Below are 10,834 nucleotides of genomic sequence, written 5' to 3'. Positions count from 1 at the left end.
CCCTTAGTTATTCAGGAAGTGGGAGAAGCGGAGCCGGGCAGGGCTGGTGGATTCCCAGCTCTATCCCGAACTTCAATCCCACAGGAAAGTCCTGGGAATTCCTGGGAATTAACCCCGTCCTGCCGGCACTGGGACAGGGCTTTTCCCTGGACACGGCCTCCCGGGGCTCTGGAATTCCGTTCCCACCTTCAGGGATGCCCCAAGGCTTTTTTCTATCCCAGCGTGCCAAGGAACGGGAAGCACTCGGGAGAATCCCGGAATATTTTGGGTGGGATGTGCAGGGACACCTTTCCCTATCCCAGGGTGCTCCAACCCGGCCTTGGACATTCCCAGGATCCAGGGGCAGCCACAGCTCCTCTGGGAATTCCACCCCAGCTGGGAATTTCTTCCCAAGATCCAGCTAAATCTCCACTTTTCCAGCCATTCCCCGGGTCCTGCCCCTCCATCCCTGATCCCAATCCCTCTCCAGCTCTCCCTGGATTCCTGGAAGGGGCTCTGGGATTCCCTGGAGCTGCATTTCCCCATTCCCAACACTGGGATATTTTTAGTGACCGCTCCGTTAAAATCCTCATTTAACAAATCCCAAAAAACTCCAAAGGAGCTGGATTTACCAGGAGTAATTCCCAGCAGGAATCCACCACTCGTGCTCCTTCCCTCAATCACCAAACCCTTAATTAACGGGAAAAATCCACATTTTCCCACTTTTCCAGAAGAAAACCTCCTTAAAACCACGACACCTCAAAGCCACCACAGGGAAAAAAAAAAAAACAAACTTGGAATACGTTTGGAAAATAAAATACTTGGAAAATCCCCAAATAAGGAAGACATCCCAAGGTTTTGTTTTTTTTTTTTTTTCTTAAGATAAAAAAATTTATTTCCCAGTCTTAGAAAGCTTTCCAAGCATTCCCAATGTCCCATAGAAACGTAGGAGAACCTCTTCCCGCCAAAAATTCCGGAGGGGCGGAATACAAAACTATCCTGTGCACATTGTGCTTAAAGGAGCGCCCTGCCCGGAGCATCCTGTAAACAAATTATTGCATATTTTCCATCGGGATCCTCGGGAAAATCCCGGAAAATCCAACAAAATCCCAGCCAAGCCACGCCCGGGGAGGAGGAGAACGGGAATGAGCGGCTTCCAGGGAACGCCCGGATCCCAGGGAACGCCCGGATCCCAGGGAACGCCGGATCCCAGGGAATGCCGGATCCCAGGGAACGCCCGGATCCCAGGGAATGCCGGATCCCAGGGAACGCCCGGATCCCAGGGAACGCCGGATCCCAGGGAACGCCCGGATCCCAGGGAATGCCGGATCCCAGGGAACGCCGGATCCCAGGGAATGCCGGATCCCAGGGAAGGTTGTGCTTGTGTTGTTGGGGTGGGGGAGCCACGGAGAGGGGATCCCACGGGAAGAGCCAACGGATCTCCGGGTGAAAATCTGGGATCGAAGCTGATCTTGGTCCCAAAGATCTCTGGGAGTTTGAAGATGGAAATGAACGAAGAAATCCCAAACCGGAAAGAATTCCAAGATGTTTTGGGGGTCGGCTCCATGGCCAAGGGTCCTCTTCCAACGCACAATGGAATTTAAGGAATATCAGGAATTCCCCACGGGTTCTCCATGGAATTGCAGCCTCTGGTGGGGATTCCTGGAAGCTCCAGCTGTGCTAAGGCCACCAGAAGGTGATGGAAGGACAACCTTGGAATGCTCCATCCCAAACTTCCAGCGGGAAAATGGAAAATTTCCTCTGGATCTCCAGAGGAAAATCTGGGATCGAAGCTGATCTTGGTCCCAAGGATCTTTGGGAGCTTGAAGATGGAAAATGAACAAAAAGATCCCAAACTGGAATGAATTCCATGAAGTTTTGGGCACTGCTGGCATGGTCAAGGATCCTCTTCCAATGCACAACGGAATTTAAGGAATATCAGGAATATCCCCATGGATTCTCCATGGATTTACAGCCTCTGGGGATTCCTGGAAGCTCCACCTGTCTAAGGCCACCAGAAGGTGATGGAAGGACAAGAGGTGGGACAGGAGGGACAACCTTGGAATGCCCATCCCGCGCTTCCGAGCCCTTCCGGAGCGGGAAAATCTGCCGCGCTCCAACCCCACCATCGGCATCGATTCCCAAAAAACCCAACCAAGAGGAATTCCGGCCTCTGTAAGGCACCAAAACCACCCTGGAGCAGCACCCAAGGAGGCTCTCCGGGTTTTCCAGCTGGGAAAACGATGGAAGGAACACGCGGGGGGAGGACGGAGCGGATTTTTGGGAAGGAATCCCAGGTTTGGGGTGGGTTTGTGTCCGTTGCGTTTCCATGGGCATGGAAAAAATTCCCCTCTGCTACCTTTGGTATTGGAATTTCTCCTCCGCCATCCATCGGACGGGTGGATCCGACCGGAGCGCGCGGAAAAAGTCGCTCCGGGATCGGTGAGAAATGAGGGAAAAGCCTCAAAAAATGAAAGCAATAAAAAGATGGAGATGGGTGTTATCCTTGTGCCCGGGATTTTGGGATGGGGATCAGCTCCACCATGGAATGGGAGCAGTGGGAATTCCCAAAGTTTGCGAGGAGTTTGCGATCACGCAGCCGGTGGGATCATGGAATCGTGGAATGGTTTGGTGGGAAGGACCTTAAAGCTCATCCTATTCCATAGGGACCTTCCACGGTCCCAGGCTGCTCCAAGCTGGCCTTGGACATTCCAGGGATCCAGAGGCAGCCACAGCTTCTCTGGGAATTCCAGCCCAGGGAGAGCTGGAAAAACCCTCTGGGATGGAACTGTTAAAATGCCGGATGGGCTGGAGCAGGAGAAAAATGAAAATTCCCGAATTCTTGAACTTCCTGAGGAACTCCGGACGAGCTCCATGTCCCGCTCAGCAATTCCCAAAAATGCCCCCAGTGCTCTGAGGAACCTCCCAGATGGAATTCCAAAATCCCACAGAAAACACGGAGCTCCAGGAAAAGGGATCCCAGCTCTGAGGGGACACCGGTGACTCCAACAAGGGATCCCAGCTCTGAGGGAATTCCAGTGACTGGGATAAGGATCCCAGCTCCGAGGGGACATCAGTGACTCCAACAAGGGATCCCAGCTCCGAGGGGACACCAGTGACTGGGAAAGGGGATCCCAGCTCCGAGGGAATTCCAGTGACCGGGAAAGGGGATCCCAGCTCTGAGGGAACACCGGTGACAGGGATAAGGATCCCAGCTCCGCAGGAATTCCAGTGACCGGGAAAGGGGATCCCAGCTCCGCGGGGACACCGGTGCTGGTGGCCTGGGGCTGTTGTGCTCCAGGCTCCCAGTTGTGCTTCCATGATGCCGGGCACGTGTTTTCCATGAAAAAACCCTCCAGCTCCAGGATCTCCAGGCAGAGAACCGGCAAAAAATTCCAACCGCGGATTTTCCATCCCAAAAAAGCGAATCCCTAGGAAACCCCCCCCTCCCTTTAAAGCCACACTTCGCACTCCCAGGCTCCGAGTGATTCCCGTGGACGGCGCTCATCCCACGGGAGCTGCTCCAACACGGACACAAAATCCCGGTTTAAGAGGCCCTGGACGAGCTCTCCAGGCAGCGACCGCGCTTCCAAGACTTCTATGGCTTCTGCAAACCTTTTCCTTGGAAAAGGAAAAACCAATCCCAACAAAACCCAGCCTCAACCACCGGAGAGCGCCCCGACCCCAAACCTTCCGACGGAGCAGTTTTAAGGCCCGCGTTTTTTTTTTGGGAAGGACCCGCCGGAAGCGCGGGAAGGCCGGGGAAGAGCTCAGTTGTGCTTGGCCCGCCCTCCCCGCAGGTAGCTCTTCCACCTCTTGACGAACTCCTTGAAGACGGGCGCGTCGTCGATGGAGCCCAGCAGCTGCAGCTGGTTGATGTGGGTGGTGTGGTAGTCCCAGCGCGCCAGGTTGGGCGCCGTGCCCAGCATGAAGTGCCGCAGGTCGTAGATGGTGCCCGAGCCGGTGTCGAAGAGCGGCAGCATGGCCTTGAGCGACTCCATGCCGCGCTCGTAGAGCAGCCGCGCCTCCTTGCCCAGCTTCTCCCCGGCCGTCTCCTTCAGGTCGTAGAGGCCGATCAAGGAGTACATGAAGCCGTTGAGCACGAAGGAGCTGGGCGTGGTGGGATACTCCTCGTACCAGTCGTGCCGGTTCATGAACACCGCCTTGACCCCGCGCTGCTCCGCCGGCAGCTTGAAGGGCGCCGTGGCCCTGAGCGCCGCGCCCAGGAACGCCGGCTCCTTGGTCAGCTGGTAGGCCCTGACCAGCGTGGACATGGCCTGGCCTTGCGCCATGGCCGAGTACCAGCCCGGATCCAAGGATTTGAAGCCTTCTCCCAGCTTCCTGGTGACCATGATGGGCCAGCCGCCGCGCTCGTCCTGGTTGCGCAGCAGCCAGCGGCTGGCGGCGAAGAAGGCGGCCATGTGGGCGGTGGCCGAGATGGTGACGTTGTCCAGGAGGCCGCGGCCCTTGGCCACCAAGCGCAGCACCCGCTTGGGCATGATCTTGGTTTGCTTCACCGCCTTGGTGTTGGAGAGCCCCACGCCCTTGCGGAGGTCCGTCAGCAGGTCCCGGGTGAGCGTGCTCCAGCTGCCGCGCGCGCCGATGCCGTAGAAGATGTCCCTGTCCCTGAGGGCGATGAGCTGCGTGCTGGACACGTAGTGCACGGTGAAGAGCTGGTTCCTCTCCGTGGTCTCCAGCACCACGGACACGCTGCCGTTGCTCAGCAGCTTCAGGTCGAAGGAGATGATGAAATCCCGGCCGTTGTTGAGCTCCAGGGAGACGCCCTCGGAGCTCTCTGCAAAAAGCAAGCCCGGAGAAGGCCGGCTCAGCACGGAAGGATTCCCCTTTCCAAAGGGTTGGGGCGGGTTCCAGAGGCCGGCCCCGCTCCCGGGAGGGATTCCAAAGCTTTTAGAGCAGCCCTTCAATAATTCAACGTTTCTGGGCTGTTTCACCTGATTGGACTGGGAATGGAGGACAAGGAATGAAAAGGATGGGGAATGAAGGACTGGGAATGAAGGACTGGGAATGAAAAGGATGGGGAAATGAAAGGATGGGGAATGGAGAACTGGGAATGAAAAGGATGGGGAAATGAAAGGATGGGGAATGTAAAATTGGGAAGGAAGGACTGGGAATGTAAAGGATGGGGAATGAAAGACTGGGAATGAAGGACTGGGAATGAAAAGGATGGGGAAATGAAAGGATGGGGAATGGAGAACTGGGAATGAAAAGGATGGGGAAATGAAAGGATGGGGAATGTAAAATTGGGAAGGAAGGACTGGGAATGAAAAGGATGGGGAATGAAGAACCGGGAATGAAGGATTGGGAATGAAAGGATGGGGAATGAAAGGATGGGGAATGAAAGGATGGGGAATGGAGAACTGGGAATGAAGGATAAGGAATGAAAAGGACTGGGAAGGAAGGATTAGTAAGAAAAAGGATGGGGAAGAAAAAGGATGGGGAATGAAAAGGATGAAGAGTGAAGGGGACAGGAAATGAAGCATAAGGAATGAAAAGGATTGGGAACAAAGGACTGGGAATGGAAGGACTGGGAATGAAAAGGACTGGGAACGAAGAATTGGGAATGAAACGGTCTGGGAATGAAGGACTGGGAATGAAGGACTGGGAACGAAGGACTGGGAACGAAGGACTGGAATCAAGGATTGGGAACAAAGGCCAAACACAACCCCAGCACCCAACAACTCCCATTCCCTGCTCCACCACCCGCCGGAATTCCCAACGCCCACCTGGGCAGGAGAACTGCTTGACTCCGGTGAGCCGGGACTTGTCCCAGACGGTGGTGAGGGAGCAGCCCTTGGGCACCGTCCATTCCCCGTTCCCGTTCCCATTCCCGTTCCCGTCCCCCGCCGTCTCGTACACCTCCACGTGCGGCGGCTTCTCCGTCAGGTTCTTGCTGTAGTGGCTCAGCCCGTACTGGGCGATCTGGATGGGGTAGAAGTAGCCCTGAGGGCCCCACTGCGTGGAGAGAGGAACTCCTGCCCGGGAGAAAAAACACGGAAAAAAGCGTTGGAACGAGGGGAAAATTCCTCCTCTGCGCCCCAGAATTCCGGGAGCGCCATCAACGCGGTTGGAGGTTAGAGGGAAGTCCTGGGGAAGGAGGGGGTTGGGCCCTTTTTCCCACTGAAATCCGGAATTCCGTGGTTTTAGCTGGCAGAGGAATCCCTGGCATGGTCTTCCCGACTTCTATGGAATTGTGGAATGGGCTGGGTGCAAGGGGAACCTCAATCCCATCCCATTCCAGCCACTTCCACGATCCCACGGTGCTCCAAGCTGGCCGTGGACATTCCCAGGATGCAGGGGCATCCACAGTTTCTCTGGGAATTCCAGCCCAGCCAGGAACTCCTTCCCAAAATCCCATCCATCCCTACCCTCCGGCACTGGGAGCCATTCCCTGTGTCCTGTCCCACCCATCCCTGGTGATCCCAAGGCCGGAGGTGCCACCACAAAACCCCATCCCCACATTCCCTCATTCCCACATTCCCAGCACCAAATCCAGGTCACTTCCCACTTCCGGACCATTTTAAGGAGCACTTCAAGCAGATTTTCAGGATCACCCCAATCCCAAAACATGAGATTTCCCTTCCCACATTCCCAGCACCAAATCCACGTCACTCCGCACTTCCAGCACATTTCAAGGATCATCCCAACCCCAAAAATTCTCATGAATCCCTGGGCTCTCACCTTCCATGCCACTACCGCCATTCCCACATTCCCACCAGAACACGCAGGTCACTCTGCACTTCCAGCACATTTCAAGGAGCACTTCCAGCATATTTTAAGGATCACCCCAACCCCAAAAACTCCCGGGAAGATACCCCCACCTTCCACGCCACTGATGCACTTGACCCTACCGCCATTCCCACCAGAACATCCAGGTCACTCCACGCTTCCAGCACATTTCAAGGATCCTCCCATCCCGGGAAGAACGCCCACCTTCCACGCCGCTGATGCACTTGACCCTACCCCCATTCCCACATTCCCACCAGAACACGCAGTTCATTCTGCACTTCCAGCGCACTTCAAGGATCCTCCCATCCCCAAAAATTCCCGGGAAGAATCCCCAACTTCCATGCCACTACCGCACTTGACCCTACCGCCATTCCCACCAGAAGACGCAGGTCACTCCACGCTTCCAGCACATTCCACGGAGCACTTCCAGCACATTTCAAGGATCATCCCAACCCCATAAATTCCCGGGAAGAACGCCCACCTTCCACGCCGCTGATGCACTTGACCCTACTGCCATTCCCACCAGAACACGCAGGTCACTCCACGCTTCCAGCACATTCCACGGAGCACTTCCAGCATATTTTGAGGATCATCCCAACCCCAAAAATTCTCATGAATCCCTAGGCTCTCACCTTCCATGCCACTACCACTATTCCCAAATTCCCACCAGAACATCCAGGTCACTCTGCACTTCCAGCACATTTTAAGGATCATCCCAACCCCAAAAATTCCCGGGAAGAACGCCCACCTTCCACGCCGCTGATGCACTTGACCCTACCCCCATTCCCACATTCCCACCAGAACACGCAGGTCACTCCGCACTTCCAGCACATTCCAGGGAGCACTTCCAGCACATTTCAAGGATCACCCCAACCCCAAAAACTCCTGGGAATCCCACCTTCCATGCCACTGCCGCAGTTGACCCTACCCCCATTCCCACCAGAAGACGCAGGTCACTCCACGCTTCCAGCACATTTTAAGGATCCTCCCATCCCGGGAAGAACGCCCACCTTCCACGCCGCTGATGCACTTGACCCTACCCCCATTCCCACCAAAACATCCAGGTCACTCCACGCTTCCAGCACAATTCAAGGATCCTCCCATCCCGGGAAGAACGCCCACCTTCCACGCCGCTGATGCACTTGACCCTACCCCCATTCCCACATTCCCACCAGAAGACGCAGGTCACTCCGCACTTCCAGCACATTCCAGGGAGCACTTCCAGCACATTTCAAGGATCCTCCCATCCCGGGAAGAATGCCCACCTTCCACGCCGCTGATGCACTTGACCCTACCGCCATTCCCACATTCCCACCAGAACACACAGGTCACTCCGCACTTCCAGCACATTTCAAGGAGCACTTCCAGCACATTTCAAGGATCCTCCCATCCCGGGAAGAACGCCCACCTTCCACGCCGCTGATGCACTTGACCCTACCCCCATTCCCACATTCCCACCAGAACACGCAGGTCACTCCGCACTTCCAGCACATTTCAAGGAGCACTTCCAGCACAATTCAAGGAGCACTTCCAGCACAATTCAAGGATCCTCCCATCCCGGGAAGAACGCCCACCTTCCACGCCGCTGATGCACTTGACCCGGTCGCGGAGCTCCACGTTGTAGCCCTCGAAGGACATGAAGACGCCGTCGGGCCGGTACGGCGCGCGCTGGGCGTACACCTTGGAGTAGCTGTGGGAGAACTCGAAGCGCTCAGCGCCGTCGGCCTGGGCGATGCGCCCGTACACCTGGAAGTATTTCTCCACCCAGCTGAAGGGCAGGAACACCTCGCCGCCCTCGCGCCGCCCCTTCACCGTGTGCTCCTCGTTGATGACGCAGTCGATCTCCTCGTAGCGGGGCCCCGGCGCCCTGCCGGCGCTCCCCGCCATTCCCGGCGCTCTCGGCGCGCCCTGCGGCGAGGCCTCCTCGCCCTCGGGAATTCCGGAGGCGCTCCCCGAGTGGCGGGAGCAGCGGGTCCAGAGCAGCAGGGAGAGCAGCGCCAGGAGGGAGCAGAGAGCCAGGAGAGCCTTGGAGCTGAGGCGGGCCAGGCAGCGCATGGTGCTGCATTCCTGGGGAGGAAGAGGAGGGAAAAAAATGGGAAAATGGGGTCAGGAGGGAGGGATTGGGGATGTTCTGGATGGGAATGGTCAGCACACGGTGCTGCAGTCTGGGAAAAATGGGGATAATGGGGAAAAATGGGGAAAAATGGGTAAAAATGGGGGAAAAATGGGGTCAGGAGAGAGGGATTTGGGATGTTCTGGATGGGAATGGTCAGCACACGGTGCTGCAGGCCGGGAAAAATGGGGAAAATGGGGGAAAAATGGGGGAAAATGGGGAAAAATGGGGAAAAATGGGGTCAGGAGAGAGGGATTTGGGATGTTCTTGATGGGAATGGTCAGCACACTGTGCTGCAGTCCGGGAAAAATGGGGAAAAACAGGGAAAAACGGGGTCAGGAGAGAGGGATTGGGGATGTTCTGGATGGGAATGGTCAGCACACGGTGGTGCAGTCTGGGAAAAACGGGGAAAAATGGGGAAAAATGGGGGGAAATGGGTAAAAATGGGGGAAAAATGGGGTCAGGAGAGAGGGATTTGGGATGTTCTGGATGGGAATGGTCAGCACACGGTGCTGCAGTCTGGGAAAAATGGGGGAAAATGGGGGAAAATGGGGAAAAAGGGGGAAAAACCACGGAAAAACCAGGGAAAAACCAGGGATCAGGAAAGGGATTTGGGATTTCGTGGATCGGAATGGTCAGCACACGGTGATGCAGTCTGGGAAAAATGGGGAAAAATGGGGAAAAACGGGGAAAAATGGGGAAAAACCACGGAAAAAACAGGGAAAAACCAGGGATCAGGAAAGGGATTTGGGATTTCCTGGATTGGAATGGTCAGCACACAGTCCTGCAGTCTGGGAAAAATGGGGAAAAATGGGGGAAAACGGGGTAAAAACGGGGGAAAATGGGGAAAAATGGGGGGGAAATGGGGGGAAATGGGGGGAAATGGGGGGAAATGGGGAAAAACAGGGGAAAATGGGATCAGGAAAGGGATTTGGGATTTCCCGGATGGGAATGGTCAGCACACGGTCCTGCAGTCCTGGAAAAACAGGGAAAAAGAGGGGAAAATGGGGAAAAATGGGGAAAAACAGGGAAAAACGGGGTCAGGAGAGAGGGATTTGGGATGTCCTGGATGGGAATGGCACTCCTGGTGGAATATTCCTGGGAAAACCATGGAAAAACGGGATCAGGGCGGGGGTTTGGGATTTCCCGGCCGGGAATGGAGATCCAGGGTGAGCGCCAACATTCCCGGGAATCAGGGAAATTTGGGATCCAAGGCAGGAGAGGAACTCCAGGGATCCCAGCAGAGCCGGGAATAAACGGGAACGGGGAAAAGCAGCTCTGCTCTTACCTTTGGGAAAGGGAATTCTGGGAATTCTTGGAATTCTAACGCATCTCGAGCTTCCAGAGGCAACAATCCCGGGATTTACGGATTCCTCTTGGGATTCCTGCAGGGAAAACCGGGAAAAAATGGAGCTGGAGCAGCCCCAGAGGGAGCTTTTCCTGGGAAATTCCTGGTATGCCCAGGGAACTCCTCAGAATTCCAGGAAAATCCTGACATTCCCATGGAAATCCTCAGAATCGCGAAAAAAAAAAAAATCCTCAGATTCCCAGGGAAATCCTGCTATCCCCAGGAAACGCTTCAGAATTCCAGGAAAACCCTCAGGGAATCCCAGGAATTCCAGATCCCGCATTCCCGGACCCCAGAGGCGCGATTCCAGCGCTCCGCATTCCCCCAGCCCACATCCCGTATTCCCAAATTCCCAGCCCGTATTCCAAAAAAATTCCCACCGCTCCCATTCCCTCATTCCAGGCTCTGGCAGCAGCCCCGAGGCGGTCCGAGCACGCCCGGCCCCGGGTAATCGCGCCGCCCTGTGTCTCCCCCGCTGCCGTGATTCCCACCGTTGCCGTGATTCCCACCGTTCCCGTTATCCCGGGAATTCCCGGGAATCCCGGCCCGCTCCTCACCGGCGCCCAGGGCCTGGCGGGCGGCGGAACCCCCGCGCGGGGCAGCGGGGGGCAGCACGGAGGGGCCGCGCCGGGGGCCCCGCCCTCGCG

At 56.1% G+C, this 10,834-nt stretch overlaps 1 protein-coding gene across 3 annotated transcripts; it reads right to left on the bottom strand.

Annotated features, from left to right (window-relative positions):
- Positions 1-854: 854 nt before the first annotated feature.
- On the bottom strand, positions 855-10,834 carry GLCE (glucuronic acid epimerase). 3 transcript variants are annotated; one of them, XM_053955038.1, is made up of 5 exons: positions 10,745-10,834; positions 10,128-10,224; positions 8,301-8,793; positions 5,855-5,972; positions 855-4,774 (listed from the first exon to the last, which is right to left on the bottom strand). In XM_053955038.1, the coding sequence occupies exons 3-5, from the start codon at positions 8,779-8,781 to the stop codon at positions 3,484-3,486; spliced, it is 1,890 nt and encodes a 629-aa protein (XP_053811013.1). In that variant the 5' UTR covers positions 8,782-8,793; positions 10,128-10,224; positions 10,745-10,834; the 3' UTR covers positions 855-3,483. The 3 variants fall into 3 exon arrangements, with proteins under 3 accessions (XP_053811013.1, XP_053811014.1, XP_053811015.1); XM_053955039.1 differs by lacking the exon at positions 10,745-10,834 and adding an exon at positions 10,697-10,716; XM_053955040.1 differs by having other exon boundaries at positions 3,659-4,774; positions 5,724-5,972.

This window comes from Vidua chalybeata, chromosome 13, assembly GCF_026979565.1.
Source record: "Vidua chalybeata isolate OUT-0048 chromosome 13, bVidCha1 merged haplotype, whole genome shotgun sequence".
In the NCBI taxonomy this organism is placed as follows: domain Eukaryota; kingdom Metazoa; phylum Chordata; class Aves; order Passeriformes; family Viduidae; genus Vidua; species Vidua chalybeata.
Note: the sequence above shows the minus strand (reverse complement) of the source record. Positions and strands in the feature narration are given on the sequence as shown.